Consider the following 18,125-nt stretch of genomic DNA (forward strand, 5'->3'; position numbering starts at 1 on the left):
GTGGCCCAAGAAAAATCGGATAGCAGCCGATAAGACAGCTAACGATTAGCAGGCCGCAGATGGGCGTTCAGGTTACGTCACGACGGAGGGGCCAGTTGGATAACTCCCTTGGGCAGATAATGTCGGTAGTCCAGTCGTGAAGGCCCGTTGGGGCTCCGCATTGGCAGTAAAACGGGTCCGGATAGGTGATTGTAGCCCAGGAGTGGCTGATGGAACTCTTCAACTGGCTAGCTCCGGAATAATTGATGTTTGCTCCGGGACCGACGTTAGCCAATAGTCACTCGGATAGCAGCTAACTAGCTGCAAGATCCAGGTGTAAATGTCCAGAGCTTGCGGTAGAAATCCGGGGATATGGAGAGAAAAATAGGTCCGGTATGCTCTGGTCTGAGTCGCGTTGTACAAAACTGCCGATAGCTTTTCGAGCTAAAGGAATAGCTGATGACCACCAACCGTGGTTAGCTGAATACTAACTGGCTAACTTCTGGCTAACTTCTGGCTAGCTTCTGTTGTAGATTTCAGATTTGAGGTGAATACATTTTTTTTTTTATATGGTGAGGCGGGTTGCAGGAGAGTGTTATGAAGTTGAGTTTTTAGAAACAAAATATATAAAAAGAAATGCGAAGAAAATATGTAAATATATATACACACGGGACACAACAAGACGAGGACAAAGGATGTCTGACTGCTATGCCATTGTAACGGCCGTCGTCGGTGGAAGAAGGTGAGGACCAAGGTGCAGCGTGGTAAGTGTTCATGATATTTAATAATAAACAAAAACTGAACACTGAAATACAAAAACAACAAAGACACAACCGAAACACTTCTGTCTGGTGCAGACACACAAAGACTGAAAACAACCACCCACAAAACCCAACAGAAAACAGGCTACCTAAATATGGTTCCCAATCAGGGACAACTATTGACAGCTGCCTCTGACTGAGAACCATATCAGGCCAAACACAGAAATAGAAAATCATAGAAAAACAAACATAGACAACCCACCCAACTCACGCCCTGACCATACTAAAACAAAAGACAAAACAAAGGAACTAAGGTCAGAACGTGACAGCCATCTTGGAATGAATCCCCATATTTATCATAGACATAATAATATAATAATTATGTCTATAATATCATAGACATAATTAAATTAAGGGGTATTTGTTCCTGGAAATGTAACAGAACGTGCCAAATTAAACCCTCTGCCCTTAAGGAGATGGTCTCAAAGTTAATAGGTGGTGGCGTTTATAGCAGTGGAAAATAACAGGTTCCCAACGACCCTCACTGACGACACCACTGTATGCCCTGGCTAGGGCGGATTCACAAAATGGACCCCAGAGACAAAATAACAAAACACAGTACCCAGGGGAAGTTGGCTAAAGCCCATACACTTCCCCTGTTTTCTTTATACTCTGACGCTGCCTCACCTTCATGGTTGATCAAGTTTCAAAGCTTCACCTCTTCATCATAACAGCTCTCATATCATACAGTATGTATCAATGCCCAGTCATTTCATGCAAAGCTTGGACAGTACACCTCAATGATTTAAAACAGTTTAACGGCAGAAGAAGAGGAACTTCTCAATAGAATCAGTGACTTATCTCACTACTACTACGCCATTACGAAATGTTTAAAATGATAGTCCACTTTGATATGTATGTTTGTCAGTGCAAATCAAATGCACTTCTGAAAGTGTTGTCCAGAAATCCACATTCTACAATTGATTGTATACAGGCCATAGTCTAGCTTTAAATCCATTGGTGCATTAAGGTTAAGAGGAGACTGAAATCAGCCCCCCCGCCTACCCCAACAAACAACAACTAAAATGGCTTCAGCTAAGGCTTGGACAAGGAAGATACAACAGTTTGGTAATGTCAATGGGTTGCAGGCTCGACACAAATATTACGGCACAGGACCAAGTACTACATTTGTATTACTTTAATAAACTTCAAGTGCTCAATTCACAAGTGCCTACACAGTGGTATTCATGCAGTGGTCATTTTCTTCTCTCTCCAAATAATATAATAAAATTGTTTTTATACTGAAAACTTACTATTACATCTTCTACCAGGTAGATCTACACAACATATGGCATCGGACATGGATTTATCTCACTCAACATTTGACCTCTTTTGAACTCATCTGACAAACGTTGATTTCGGAGGGTACAATCACTTCAAACTGCTGCATGTGCAGAAATCCAGGCCTTAGTAGCTCTGGAGACCGTCAGTCCAGGGAGGCCAAGGGAGAGAGGGAAAGAGAGAAAAAAATTGATGAGAAACTTGAGACTATGACTCACACCAATAACAGCAGGATTCTGGGAAACTCAACAGGAGCTTATGTGCTTCAGGGTTTCTGGACAACCGTCAGAGAATGAAAGCTCCCAGCTTGATCTTTCTTGGATGAACTTTTACTTGTTCATTCTCCTCTTCTTTTTTACTCACTTTCCACTCTGTTACCCCTCAACTCGGGAGTGCTCACCCAGCTAAGACAATTACAGTGCTACAACGTTGTGCCAACGTCAGTATGTCATATGTCAGTAGGGCACTTACTCACTCAATCCCATGACTTGGAGTTGTGCCAGGGTGAGGAAAAAAAGAGGAACAAGGGTAAGAAAAGGGAGGGTGGATCTTGATCTCTTTATAGTGAATCAGGAGTATGAGTCTTAGATAAAGACCTTAGAGACCCTGGGACCCTGAACATTATTGGATGTCCTGCTTACATTCTTATATCTGCGTGGGAATTCCAGTTTTACGAGCAAGGTGTGGCCATGTGGGTCTGTGAAGGTCACTCATCAGACATGAGTGAAATGTGACAGTTACAGGCCATTTTCTCTCAGAGTTGTCATGTCCATCTTTAGAGTCTTAGTACCAGTATGTTCCCTTTTTACACATGTCCACAAATACAGTAACACACCACTGAAAATGCATAGTCAACAAAATGGCCTTAATTAATATGCTCCTTTTTGACATGCACACGTACATAACAACAAATACACAAACCCTCTACTGAAAATGCAGTCAATCACCACAATAGCCTCTTAAAGGGATAGTTCACCCACATACAAAATTGCAAAATGGTTTCCTTACCCAATAAGCAGTTTATGGGCAACGTATGACATCAATCCATGCTTTGGTTTTGTTTAACTTTTTAGCATTTGTGAACCAAAACCAATGCAAGTCAATATCTTATATTTGACTGCTTACAGCAGGGATCATCAACTAGATTCATCCGCGTGTTGATTTTTTGTTGAGCGGATGGTCGGGCGGCCGGAACATAATTACAAATAATTTGTAAACTACAAATTTACCGCAAGAAGCCCAAATAGATATAATGTTTGACTAAAATATGATATATATGATCACGTGTCTCTTATTATATGTGGGAATATTGGGAACAGATTTCTTAAATTAAAATCACTTGGACCTGATTTTCTGGTGTTTTTAGTCTTTAATGTCCATAAATGAAAATTAATATTATACTTTTTTTTTGCTGAAAAAACTTGGGGGGCCAAATGAAACCACTCCCGGGCCAAATTCGGCCTGTGGGCCGCCAGTTGGGGAACCCTGGCTTAAGGGGTAAGGAAACCGATAACTTTCCCTTTAACATGTTCCCTGTAGACTTACAGTTCATGAGTCTATAAAATTCCACTGAAAATGCATAGTCAGCCTTCACCCTCTTTAGAAACATAGGAATATATAGTAAAAAATACTTTAGAAATATTACAATAAGGTTATTTGGATGACACCTCTTTTCTATTAGGATCCTTGCATAGGAAAATGAAGAAAGTATTCATGCACACACATTCACACACCAGGGACCGCAAAATAAAGCTTAGTTAGTTAGTTAGTTACTACCTACTTACTTACCTTTATTGAATCCCATTGGAAAAAGGGTCTTGTTTTCCTATTACATTTTTGCATTTATGATTTATCACAAGACAAACAACAACACAGGGGTTTACGTACACATTACAGTCCACTCCGAAGGAGCACTAGGGGGAGCCAGCCTCAAGCCAAGCAACTCCAAACCTGCATAACTGAAGAGGGTGTGGCAGTCAAGGTGCAAACGGGCAGGCGTACTTGGACCATCCAATTGTTTTAAAGGGATGCTAAAATCGCTACCCTAGTGTTGACTAAACTTCAGACACAGATGTAGGTGGCAGGAAGAGGCTTGTAATGCAATTGTGCAACCCATATCGCCACGCCCTTAGGGTTATTTGGAACAGCAGCCCCACACAACTCGAGGTCAACCTCTCTCTTTCTAAAGAGGGTCTGTTTCTTCTCAGTGGCTAATCGTTGTCTTCTCCCCCTCCAACCCTCACCCACTCATCGCATGTACGTGTTGATCTCAGCACATTCCAATCTTTATGTGTCGCATTTGAAGACCGACGCACACAAACCAAAACATCTCTCGTCTCTGGAGGCTGCGGGGCGAGAGGGTCAGATGTCAAAAGGGCGTCTTAAATGACTTCAGGTCTCTGACAATAGATGAGGAATGCAGTGATTTCACCCAGAGGAAAAGAGCGATTTTATCCCATATATGTCAGTTACTACGGTCGATAAGATTAGAGAAATACAGCTGTTTTTGTTTGTTTAGTGATGAATGTGTTGAACAATAGGTCACAAATATGGTAATGCTTGAGCCAGATAAGGCTCCAATGGCCAATGCAATCATGAGCCATGTTACTTCCGTACGGCAAAATAACATACAGTAATCCGTTGGTGCAAGCTCTTCACAGTTTGAGACTGTTCACAAATGGAGTTAAAGTTTCCAATACTTGGGATAAACTGAAAAATGCTGATTTACTACTCGATCAGATCAGTCAAAATTACTCAAACAAATTAAATGAAAAATGAAATACCGTATAATTTCCCCCCCAACTGACTTCATTGGGGTGAGTTATTGAGTTCATTGCGTGACAGCCATTATTTATCTCTTCAACCCAGCAGTTCAATTCTGATAAGCCTTTCCCATGGGTTAACATGTGTTACTTAGCAACAAGCCTGTAACACACCTAGACACCCACATCCACACACATGCTTCATGTCTGGGTCAACAGTCAGCACAGACTTTTACTTTCTCCTCAGAACATTTGATATGTTCTTTTGTCATTACAGTCATCCGCAAAAAAACACTCGCAGGCCATGTTGATTTGACACCCCTGCTCTAACTGCTAACTATTAATAAACCAAATCACATTATTTCCATTGAAGTACAGTGGGTGTCTTATTCTAGTCAATCACAGTGTCAACACTAGAAAAAGTGAAGCCCGAAGGTGAAGATACAGTATATACCGTACTTGAAAGAAATTTGCAGGTACAAGAACGACAACATGTACAGGAAGTGACTTCCAGGTACAGATATCTGGCCAGTATCTATAAAATGAGTGCTGATCTAGGGTCAGATCACACCTCTACATGTAATCTATATTCATTATAATCTAAAAGTCATTCATACTCTGGGACACTTTATGAATACGGGTCATGGACTGCTTTTCGTGGTTCAGGGGAAAAGGTTGTGTGTAGGAGGACTGGCTTACAAGTGCAGTCTATCTGTGTAAGATTTCTTGGCTGCTCATTGGCCATATTGAAATATGCCTCTTGATTTTGGGATTTTACTCATGGAATATCTTTGCACTATATAGTGTATGTTAGCTCACCAATAGAGTTCTGGGTCTTAGAAAGTTACTTATTCACACGCAAAATGCATGCTGCAGCAAGGTACATTGTTAATTGTGACAAACTGTTAATGATGATGCCAAGCACCAAGTTCAATAGCAATCATCTAACAAGAGCCCATTCCCAGAACTGTACTTTGTTTTTTGTACAATTCATTAGGAATTTTGAAGAGGTTTTTCATGATGCAAAGAATGCATTCTGCACTGGTCAACTGCATTGAGACTCTAACATAAATACATTATAACACAAATAGTCAGAATATCATTATGATAGAACATAATGCTGCAAATAAGGAAAGCAGCTCCAATCCCTGTTATGTAAGTTTTGTACTCTCTCAAATTCACTTTGTGCGCTGTAAATGTGTAACATGATTCTATTATTTTTCTCCAGCATTCCTCTATTCTGCGCTGCCCTACTGCATGCTAGCCAATCATAATGCCCCTCGGTCCCTCCCCTTTCCAGATAAAAAGAGGGCCAAGGAACAGTGAGCTCCATCAGCACGAGTCTCTCTCTCTCTGCAGCAAATCTCCCAGGCTCTACAGACCACCTACTATAGCACTTGCTAAAACCTAAGTCATCATGTCCACCAGAGCTGTTAATAGCGCCAGCTACTCTTTGAGGTCCTCCTCTGCAGGCATGGGGTCTCAAAACTTCAGCAGCAACTCCTTTTCCCACGGCTATGGCGGCGGAGCCAGACAACAGAGCTACAGCGTCCGCAGCACCGGGGGTGTGGCAGCAGGTGGCTATAGGGTAGTTGGGGGGTACGTGGCTGGAGGGACTGGGCAAAGAGGGGGCGGGATGGAGTTTGGGTATGCGGGCATGGGTGTTGGCGGTGGTATGGGAATGGGGGGTGGTATGGGTATGGGTGGTGGTATGGGGATGGGGGGTGGGAAGATGACATGTATGGGACCCCCTCAGATCACTGCTATTCAGGTGAACAAGAGCCTGCTGGCCCCCTTGAAACTGGAGATCGACCCCAACATCCAGGTGGTCCGTACCCACGAGAAGGAGCAGATCAAGACCCTCAACAACCGCTTCGCTTCCTTCATCGATAAGGTCAGTTTCTCATGAGTTCCGATCACACCAGGGTCAAATGCATAGTGCATTCCAAATACTTTCACACACTGGAGCTGAGCTTGATTTAGCTTGTCTTGTACAATGGGGCCAATGGAGTAGTCCTGAAGGTGCAAACCCCGCCCACTCTGCACAGCGGTCAAGCAAAATCTAACTCACCTCAGGTATTTTACAGCACTGCACGGTAAAATACCTGACCCATGTCTGGTTTGTATTAACTTGGCCTTTGGGAAGGGGCAGATTCTCTTGTGATCTCGGTTATCTGTTTTGGATTTTTTATGTTAGCTATGACCATTGTGCAAAACATTGTGCACAAAACTGAATGTACATTGTGAACAAAACTATGGAAATAGATTATATGACTAATTGGGTACTATTTAGACATGCAAGAATATAAAATGCAAACTTGGTTATCAACAGAAAACCCTCCCGCACTGACCACTGCCCGTTTACTGTAAAAGAAAGAGTGGAAAGATGGGTGGAGACAGAAATAGGGCCAGAGGCACAAGATGAGGTTGGTTGTATGAATACAGAGTTTGTTGTTTGGAAACCCCTTCTAGCATTAGCTACTGACTCTTAAATCCACAAAATGACATGTGGGGACACTTTGTTGTCTGTAGATTTTGTAGGCTACTATGGATTTGTTGTTCACAGGATCCTCTTTGCTCAATGTGCCATTGTGGCCTACACACTCAAACAGGATATGGCAGGTTCACTGTCAGATATATCAGCCCATTTCTGCACAGGGCTTATCAACTGTCAACTACATTGATTACATGCTTCAAGCATTCCTTATTTGTAAAGAATCAAAGAATTCAATTTCTAACTGTCATAAATCAGTCATAAAACATAACTCTCATAAATCAGTTATGTTTACCGCCAGGTTAACATTTGACCACTCCTCGACCCCTCCTTCCACACCTTAGTGATACACACCTCCTCTGTTCTCGCCTCCATGCTTGTGTTTGGGTGGAACCCCACCCAGGGGCTTGAGGTCAAAAAACACTTGAACAACATGAATCATGTGTGTAACTTTGATTGAGAAAGAGTGTCACATCATGCTGAAACTTGGTACTCTGCTTCAATGACAAATTTGTTTGTTGGCCATTCTTTAGTCTATACATACATTCACACTTTTGCTCCATCCATTCACTTATAGTATATGCACATTCATTCAAACATTAATTAATCCATCCATTCATTCATTTGTTTGTTTGTGCCTTGCATCCATCCATCCACCCTTCCTTTCTCTCTCACTCGGCCATCCCTTCCTTCCTTCATCCAGTCATTCACAAGTTTCAGTCAATGACACTGACCATTTCCCTTTTGTTCCTGCAGGTGCGTTTCCTGGAGCAGCAGAACAAGATGCTGGAGACCAAGTGGAGCCTCCTGCAGGACCAGACCACCACCCGCTCCAACATCGACGCCATGTTTGAGGCCTACATCTCCAACCTGCGCAGACAGCTCGACGGTCTGGGCAACGAGAAGATGAAGCTGGAGGGGGAGCTGAAGAACATGCAGGGCCTGGTTGAGGACTTCAAGAACAAGTGAGTGGGTTTGACAATAAAAGTTAAAGGGGTAGTTCACCAAAATTGGATTATTATTGAACTACTTTCTTCACTTAAAAGTAGTGTATGTTGTATAGTTCGTATTAAACCATATTGACTAGGAGGGACCCAAATCTGAGTCTCAAATACAGTGTTATGATTTCAAGGAACTTTTCTTTTTGATTGAATAAATTCAAATCTTTAATCCTAAACCTTCTTTCACTTTAAGCTTGTCAGCAATGCTTCTTGTTTGATTGATGGGCTTGCTCTAATCTCAGGTATGAGGATGAGATCAACAAGCGTACCGAGTCTGAAAACAACTTTGTTCTCCTCAAGAAGGTCAGTAGACTCGATAATTCCACAAGCCCCCACCAACAACGATAACTTACAGTGCATTGTGGCTTAACCACAACTTAAAAAAATTGGCTGAAGTAGAAAAGTACATGATCCAGGAATGTTCTGCGATGCTTTCTCAGGATGCAGATGCTGCCTACATTGTCAAGACGGAGCTGGAGGCCAAGCTGGACTGTCTTACTGATGAGATTGAATTCCTCAGGACTATCTATGACGCGGTAATGTACCATGTCTATGTTGCAATGGGAGTGACTGACAGAAAACATTTGAAAGCCTAGCTCAGAGATCTCCAACAGGTCGATCGCAAGCTACCAGTAGCTACCAGTAGCTCAAAGACCACCCACAATTCTGAAAGTACATGCAATTTTCACGTGTTCCACTGCATAATGTCATAAGCAATTCTCATGAATATCACACTGCAAGCTCCCAGCAACTATTTAACCAACGGGACTTGACGTTATCCCACCCCTGGTTAGCCAATATTAGCTTACAAAGCCAAACCTAAAACAATATCTGCCAATTAATTTCCAGCATTATTCCCCCTTTCTGTCTGTGTGGTGCGGGCATTTGTCTATCACTCTGTGTGTAGCCAGTAGGCCCTTTTTGTTGAACATCGGGAACCGAATCGCATATGTGAAAGAGCCTTTCAATTGGCTCCCTGGTTAGCGTACTTTTACCGTTGCTTGATTAGCAGTTATCTGGGGATAAATTATAAAAACATTATCTGAGGATGATAATTCCTCAGTGCAGGAACAATATAGTGAGGAGAGAGCCTCATTCAGTTGTCCAATTGTATTTTTTTGCAGGCCATCTAATAATTTTGTCAGGTATAAATGTTTTGAACTCATATTCACGATCTGACATAATGGTAGGTGAAACGGCTTTCCTCCTCCTCTTCATTCGAAGAGGAGGAGCAGGGATTGAACCAAAATGCAGCGTCTTGATACAACATGATTTTTAATTAACAAAACAGAAAACACGACGAACACTTGAATAGTTACAAAACAATAAACGACGTAGACAGACCTGAACGACGAACTCACATGAAACACGAAGAACGCATGAACAGGAAAACTGACTACATAAAACGAACGAACAAACAAAACCGAAAACAGTCCCGTGTGGCGTAACATACACAGACACTGACACAGGAGACAACCACCCACAAACAAACAGTGTGAAAACACCTACCTTAATATGGCTCTCAGAGGAAATGAAAACCACCTGCCTCTAATTGAGAGCCATATCAGGTCACCCTTTAACCAACATAGAAACACATAACATAGACTACCCACCCAAACTCACGCCCTGACCGTCAAACACATACAAAATAACAGAAAACCGGTCAGGAACGTGACATAACCCCCCCTCAAGGTGCGTACTCCGAACGCACCACCAAAAGTCTAGGGGAGGGTCTGGGTGGGCGTCTGACCACGGTGGTGGCTCAGGCTCTGGACGAGGTCCCCACCCCACCATAGTCAATCCCAGCTTACGTCTCCCCCTCAGAATGACCACCCTCTTACTCCACCCACCTAATTTAAGGGGCAACACCAAGATAAAAGACAGCTCCGGGACAAGGTAGCTCAGGACAGAGAGGTAGCTCAGGACAGAGGGATAGCTCAGGATAGAGAGGTAGCTCAGGATAGAGGGGCAACTCCGGACTGAAGGGCAGCTCCGGACAGAGAGACAGCTCTGGACTGAGGGGCAGTTCTGGATAAATAACAGCTCCGGGCTGAGGGGCTGCTCATGCCTGGCTGACGGCTCTGGACGCTCATGGCTGGCTGACGGCTCTAGACGCTCATGGCTGGCTGACGGCTCTGGACGCTCATGGCTGGCTGACGGCTCTGGACGCTCATGGCTGGCTGACGGCTCTGGATGCTCATGGCTGGCTGACGGCTCTGGACGCTCATGGCTGGCTGACGGCTCTGGACGCTCATGGCTGGCTGATGGCTTTGGACGCTCATGGCTGGCTGACGGCTCTGGACGCTCATGGCTGGCTGACGGCTCTGGACGCTCATGGATGGCTGATGGCTCTGGACGCTCATGGCTGGCTGGCGGCTCTGGACGCTCATGGCTGGCTGGCGGCTCTGGACGCTCATGGCTGGCTGGCGGCTCTGGACGCTCATGGCTGGCTGGCGGCTCTGGACGCTCATGGCTGGCTGGCGGCTCTGGACGCTCATGGCTCGCTGGCGGCTCTGGCAGATCCTGTCTGGTTGGCGGCTCTGGCAGATCCTGTCTGGTTGGCGGCTCTGGCAGATCCTGTCTGGTTGGCGGCTCTGGCAGATCCTGTCTGGTTGGCGGCTCTGGCAGATCCTGTCTGGTTGGCGGCTCTGGCAGATCCTGACTGACTAACGGCTCTGACGGCTCGGGACAGACGGGCGGCTCTAATGGCTCGGGACAGACGGATGGCTCAGACGGCGCTGGGGAGACGGATGGCTCAGATGGCGCTGGGGAGACGAGTGGCTCAGATGGCGCTGGGGAGATGGATGGCTCAGATGGCACTGGGGAGACGGATGGCTCAGATGGCGCTGGGGAGACGGATGGCTCTGGCCGGATGAGGCGCACTGTAGGCCTGGTGCGTGGTGCCGGAACTGGAGGCACCGGGCTAAGGACACGCACCTTCAGGCTAGTGCGGGGAGCAGGGACAGGGCACACTGACCTCTCGAAGCGCACTATAGGCCTGGTGCGTGGTACCGGCACTGGTGTTACCGGGCTGAGGGCACGCACCTCAGGGCGAGTGCGGGGAGAAGGAACAGTGCGTACAGGGCTCTGGAGACGCACAGGTGGCTTAGTGCGTGGTGCCGGAACTGGAGGCACTGGGCTGGAGACACGCACCATAGGGAGAGTGCGTGGAGGAGGAACAGGGCTCTGAAAACGCACTGGAAGCCTGGTGCGTGATGTAGGCACTGGTGGTACTAGGCTGGGGCGGGAAGGTGGCGCCGGAAATACCGGACCGTGTAGGCGTACTGGCTCCCTTGAGCACTGAGCCTGCCCAACCTTATCTGGTTGTATGCTCCCCATCGCCTGACCAGTGCGGGGAGGTGGAATAACCCGCACCGGGCTATGTAGGCGAACCGGGGACACCATGCATAAGGCTGGTGCCATGTAAGCCGGCCCAAGGAGACGTACTGGTGGCCAGATATGTAGAGCCGGCTTCATGGCACTTGGCTCAATGCTCAATCTAGCCCTACCAGTGCGGGGAGGTGGAATAACCCGTACCGGGCTATGCACACGTACAGGAGACACCGTGCGTTCTACTGCGTAACACGGTGTCTGCCCGTACTCCCGCTCTCCACGGTTAGCCTGGGAAGTGGGTGCAGGTCTCCTACCTGCCCTAGACCCACTACCTCTTAGCCCCCCCCCCCCAATAAATTTTTGGGGTTTCTTCTCGGGCTTCCTTGCTAGCCGAGTACCTTCATATCTGCGGTTTTGAGCTTGATTCTCCGGCTTCCAGCCACGTCTCTTTGCTGCCTCCTCATACCACCGCTCCTGGGCTCTCGCTCTTCATCCGAAGAGGAGGAGCAGGGATTGAAGCAAAATGCAGCGTCTTGATACGACATGATTTTTAATTAACAAAACAGAAAACACGACGAACACTTGAATAGTTACAAAACAATAAACGATGTAGACAGACCTGAGCGACGAACTCACATGAAACACGAAGAACGCATGAACAGGAAAACTGACTACATAAAACGAACAAACAAACAAAACCGAAAACAGTCCCGTGTGGCGTAACATACACAGACACTGACACAGGAGACAACCACCTACAAACAAACAGTGTGAAAACACCTACCTTAATATGGCTCTCAATCAGAGGAAATGAAAACCACCTGCCTCTAATTGAGAGCCATATCAGGTCACCCTTTAACCAACATAGAAACACATAACATAGACTACCCACCCAAACTGAACGCCCTGACCGTCAAACACATACAAAATAACAGAAAACCGGTCAGGAACGTGACAGTAGGCAATGTTTTAGGCATTAAATTAGAGATGTATTATTTCCTGATGGTTTTAGGTCCATTTCTAAGCATTACTGAACAAAGAGCCGTTTGGGAGCCAAACTATCGTCTCTTTTAGGTGAACGGAGCCAAATGAGCCGGCTCACAGAAAAGACTCTGAATGCCATCACTAGAACAAGTTGATGTGATAACTGCCCTGTGTGTTGACAGAAATACTGTTCATGGAAAAGTAGGCTTACCTGGCAGAAGTGTATCATGAGTAAGTTCGTCATTTGTATCTATGATTTGTTATTTGCTAAGTTTGCCATGAAACGAGCAGCAGCACGACAGAACCATCACTAGACAGGCACATTAGATGGCACACTAGATGCACAATTAAAAGGCCAGATGCGCAATTAATGGGGAATTACACTAAAAAATATATACAGTATTTTTAAAAGTTTATTTAAGCAATGACATTGACATTTCCTCAGAGCATCCAATTTCAGTGTTTCTCTATAAACATATTGTAATTTTAAGAGTTAAAAACCCCCCAAAATCTAAAACCAGGAATAAAATAAAACAACATTTTGCAAAGAAATCACTGATTTCATAGTGGCCCCCAAAGTGTTTTTTGTTAACCATCATTTTACCAGGTATATTGACAGAAGACATAGTGCACTACTTTCTCTTGTATACTAAGAACCCGGGAAAGAGTTGCATGGGAGAGGAGAAGAGAAGAATGTACCTATTTGAAAGCAATATTTTTTTTTGTAGCTTGCAACATGGTAGAAAAGGTTGGAGACCCCTGGCCTAGCCTATGCTGTAGATTCCATTGGATTTTGAATAAATTGTGTGAAGAGTAGATGCTTTCTGAAATCTAAAGGCTTCTCCCTATCCTCTCTTGGCTCTTCAGGAGCTGTGTGAGCTGCAGGGCCAGATCAAGGACACCTCTGTTGTGGTGGAGATGGACAACAGCCGTAACCTGGACATGGATTCCATCGTGGCTGAAGTGCGCGCTCAGTACGAGGACATCGCCAACCGCAGCAGAGCTGAGGCCGAGACCTGGTACACGCAGAAAGTAAGCCCCTTCTCCCGTGAGGCCCCCGAAACCCCTCTCGCCTACGTGACCTTTCCGAGATTCAATACTGGCTATGCTCCAATGTCCATACTAGCATATTACTGAGAATGGATGCCCAATGCCTAAATGCTATGCTAGTGTGGATAGGAGTGGAGGCTGCTGAGGGGAGGACGGCTTATAATAATGGCTGGAATGGAGTCAATGGAATGTCTCAGGTATCCACACTGCTAGCTAGAGGCTAGCATTGATGGATGACTTCACTGTTATGTCTCTATATTTTGGCTGGTGACAGTATTGTGATTTTGCCTCTGTAACAGTATGAACAGATGCAGGTGTCAGCCACCAACTATGAGGACAACCTGAAAAACACCAAGGCAGAGATCGCAGATATCAACCGCAAAATCATGAGATATCAGTCTGAAATTGACATGATGAAGGGTCAGGTGAGTGCCACATTAAGTCTCTCAGTAAATATGTATCTCAGCGTATTTTTATATAACACCCCTGGTGTGGCGAGACTGTCTCTCCTATTCAGTTGTAGGGTAACCAACATCGACCAATAGGGACATGACTAAAAACATTGTTTGCCTGAAAACAGCGCGGCCACCTGGAGAACCAGATCGCTGAGGCGGAGGAGCGTGGTGAGCTGGCGGTGAAGGACGCCAAGCTTCGCATTAACGACCTCGAGGTGGCCCTGCAGAGAACCAAGCAGGATATGACCATGCAAGTACGCCAGTACCAGGAGCTGTTGAACGTCAAACTGGCCCTGGATATTGAGATCGCCACCTACAGGAAGCTGCTGGAAGGAGAGGAGAGCAGGTACGAGACTTGAGCCCAGTAAGGAGGAAAGCGGAAAGCATTCAGGCATGAAACTCTAAGATTAGGAGAATTTGATGATGACCAATGAGTTAATTTGCTCACTGAACATCTCCTCTCCTCTCCTCTCCTCTCCTCTCCTCTCCTCTCCTCTCCTCTCCTCTCCTCTCCTCTCCTCTCCTGTCCTGTCCTCTCCTCTCCTCTCCTCTCCTCTCCTCTCCTCTCCTCTCCTCAGGCTGGTGAATGGAATCAAATCGGTCAACATCTCCAAACAGTCTTCTTGTAAGTGAATGCCCTCACATACCACAGCTATGCTGTTTCACCTGTTGCTTATTACTTATTCATGTACATCACAGAAGGTTCGTGGCACCTTATTTGGGGAGGACAGACTTGTGATAATGGCTCATGATATGGGTGTCCATAAGCGTCCATAAGAGGAATGAGTGGAAGGGTATCAAATACATTAAACACAGTCAAAGTATTTATCTTCAACACGTAATCTGTAGATTCTCTTCGATTAGATAGATTGAAATTGTACGTTAAACATCATAGCGTAGTTGAAAGATATGTGTTGCGTAGAAACACGAAGTGGGTGGCCAGCAGAGATAGATGGGATGAGCTGATGGAAGCTGAGGGTTGGTATGTGGAATTGGAGACAAGTGGGAGTGGAGTTGCTATGTGAGAGAAGGAATGATGGTCATAAGATAAAGATGGTGGTGAGAATGATGGTCAAAAAGTCTAAATAAAAAATATTAAAAGTACATTTGAATGACACTAAGTGGCAGTGTTTTTACAACTAATGCCGGTTTGCCCGAGGCTGATGCCGTGCAGGTGTTTGTACACATGCATATACACACACTCTCATTCAAATAAACACATACAAGAACACACACATACATGTAATAGTGCCAGACATGCACACAAACATATACAGTTGGCATTGCTGTTATGATTTCAGTTGTCCTTGATGTCCTTTGTTTTAAATGTATTATTATTATTTATTTATTTTGCATAGTTGTTTGCTGGTTTTCTTCTGTCTTTTCCTTTTTTATATTTAGTTCATTCTCTTGGTTGTTGGTGCATTGGGGGGTTCTTGAGGGTGGGGAATATATATATATTTTTTAATTTAAAATAATCCGGGGGGGGGGGGGGGGGGGGGGTCTCGAATTGTTGAGGGACAGCTATTGGGGAACTGTGGGCGGATCTTGGAGGGTTCGGGTGTCACAAGATTGTGATCATGAAAAAGAAAACTATGACTATATATTATATATCACTATCATGCACATGCACCCTCACACATAAGGATGGCTCTGTTGCGGCAAGACTGATACTTGTTTGATAGTGTCTTGATGCTGTATTGTTTGACCTTCATATTCTAATACTTTAATGTTACTCCTTCCTTGTGTTTTTTTGTAATAAATAATAAAAAATAAAAAAATAAAATAAAAATATTAATTCAAAAATAAAAATACATTAAACACATGGTTTCCATGTGTTTGATGCCATTCCATTTGCTCCATTTCAGCCATTATTAGGAGCTGTCCTTCCCTCAGCAACCTCCACAGATGAACATTGTACATAAATAACACAAATCCATGTATACTCCAATAACCCGACATGTTCATTTCCACTTCTAGCAACGAACTACAACTCTTACCCCCTGGAAAGCAGTCGCACCACCAGCTATGTCAGCGGCTCAACGGGGGGATACAAGGCCAGCAGCACCAGCTACGGCAGCAGCACTTACGTCAGTGGCCATGAGAGCCGCCATATAGGCAGCGGCATCGACCTGCCTGGCAGCATCACCCTGGTAGGCACCAACGGTATCCAGGTCTCTACCAGCAGAGCCGTGGATGCCAGCATCAGCCTGGGAGGCAGCAACAGCCTGGCTACTAGCAGAGACATGGATGCCAGCGTCAGTGTCAATAGCAGTTCCACTGTCACCAAAAACAAATCCCAGACCACCTTAGTCAAGACCGTTGATGCCGAGGTGACCTCGAATGTGGCTTCTGATGCGGCGCCCAACCATGCCGAGGAACAGGCGGCTGAGAGCGACAAATGAGGAGATTTCGTCTTCACGGGCGACCGTGCAATTAGCTTACAGTGGATCTATCTGTCGCAGATATATGCTTCTCCAACCTACCCTTCACCCTTCCACTAGTTTCACTTTTCTAGCCAGGTTATGACTGTATTTACCTGCTGAACAGAACAGTGACATATCAAACAGGCTACATATATCCACCTGGAATCACAGGCAGTCTAACTGTATCCTCAGTCTAACTGTAACGTTTCCTACCCACAAAGGGTTTGTTTTAAATTGGTAAATAGGTCAATGTGAAAGGTTGGGGGTAAGATTTCCCTAAAAGGCCCCTGAAAGTCGACCCCTATCGTCCATTCGAGTCACCAGCAGGTGTCATTGTGGCACATGTTTTTCTCTCTGCCTGCTCTGAGACCCATTAAAGTACTTGGAGAAAAAAACGACCTCTTTGTGTGCTGTGACATATCTATTCTATGAGTGTCCATAAGAGTCATTTTATTAGGTCGATGTTGTTATCCTTACGCACACCAAAAGGGACAATTTCATGAAATGTGTCCATGTCATTCACCAACAGCATTTCCATAGTATGGAATGAAGATTCTATAGTTGTCAATGGAAACGGGGAAAAGATCAAAACACGAAAAGGGACACATTTGTATAAGAGATCAGAATGATAGACAGATGTTTATAATAACGAGGAGCATAGCATAGCAGAGGTTAGCTGCAAAAATGCAGAAGGTCTTCAGGCCATCAGTCTTGATAGGCAGGTACTGGCCTGAAGCATGTCACTCTCCAACCTCTACTTAGTGCAATCAACCAAACACATTCTGACCACACCCTCCATAGACATACGTGACAACACAAATCCATCAGAAAGACACGCGCGCACACACAGGTGCATGCATGAGATCACACACACGAACACAACACGTAAAGTGTTGGTCACATGTTTCTTGAGCTGGAGTAAAATATCCCAGAAATTCTCCATACTCACAAAAAGCTTATTTCTCTCAAATGTTGCACATACATTTGTTTACATCCCTGTTAGTGAGCATTTCTCCTTTGTCAAGATAATCCATCCACCTGACAGGTGTGGCACATCATGAAGCTGATAAAACAGCATGATCATTACACAGGTGCACCTTGTGCAGGGGGCAATCAAAGGCCACTCTAAAATGTACAGTTTTATCACACAACACAATGCCACAGATGTCTCAAGTTTTGAGGGAGTGTGCAATTTGCATGCTAACTGCAGGAAAGTGTGCTCTTCACGGATGAATCCTGGTTTCAACTGTACCAGGCAGATGGCAGACACCGTGTATGGCGATGTGTGGGTTAGCGGTTTTCTGATGTCAACATTGTGAACAACGTGCCCAATGGTGGCGGGGGGTTATGGTTTGGGCAGGCATAAGCTACGGACAATGAACACAATTGCATTTTATCGATGGCAATTTGAATGCACAGAGATACCGTGATGAAATCCTGAGGCCCGTTGTTGTGCCTTTCATCCACCGCCATCACCTCATGTTTCAGCATGATAGTGCACGGCCCCATGTCGCAAGGATTTGTACACAATTCCTGGAA

At 45.1% G+C, this 18,125-nt stretch overlaps 1 protein-coding gene across 1 annotated transcript; it reads left to right on the top strand.

Moving 5' to 3' along the window:
• The first annotated feature begins 6,163 nt into the window (after window positions 1–6,163).
• Window positions 6,164–16,984, top strand: LOC129841335 (intermediate filament protein ON3-like). The gene is made up of 9 exons (XM_055909562.1): window positions 6,164–6,737; window positions 8,094–8,302; window positions 8,581–8,641; window positions 8,779–8,874; window positions 13,523–13,687; window positions 14,005–14,130; window positions 14,286–14,506; window positions 14,739–14,785; window positions 16,141–16,984. The coding sequence occupies exons 1-9, from the start codon at window positions 6,261–6,263 to the stop codon at window positions 16,563–16,565; spliced, it is 1,827 nt and encodes a 608-aa protein (XP_055765537.1). The 5' UTR covers window positions 6,164–6,260; the 3' UTR covers window positions 16,566–16,984.
• Window positions 16,985–18,125: the final 1,141 nt, after the last annotated feature.

The sequence above is a fragment of the Salvelinus fontinalis genome, chromosome 3 (genome assembly GCF_029448725.1).
Source record: "Salvelinus fontinalis isolate EN_2023a chromosome 3, ASM2944872v1, whole genome shotgun sequence".
NCBI lineage: Eukaryota > Metazoa > Chordata > Actinopteri > Salmoniformes > Salmonidae > Salvelinus > Salvelinus fontinalis.

What these genes read in the sequence shown, in the direction of transcription:
- LOC129841335 (XM_055909562.1), top strand. Translation starts at nt 6,261, where the DNA reads ATGTCCACCAGAGCTGTTAATAGCGCCAGCTACTCTTTGAGGTCCTCC. An exon ending in AGACCTGGTACACGCAGAAA is followed by an intron (nt 13,688 to 14,004) that starts GTAAGCCCCTTC and finishes CCTCTGTAACAG; the next exon opens with TATGAACAGATGCAGGTGTC. An exon ending in CTGGAAGGAGAGGAGAGCAG is followed by an intron (nt 14,507 to 14,738) that starts GTACGAGACTTG and finishes TCCTCTCCTCAG; the next exon opens with GCTGGTGAATGGAATCAAAT.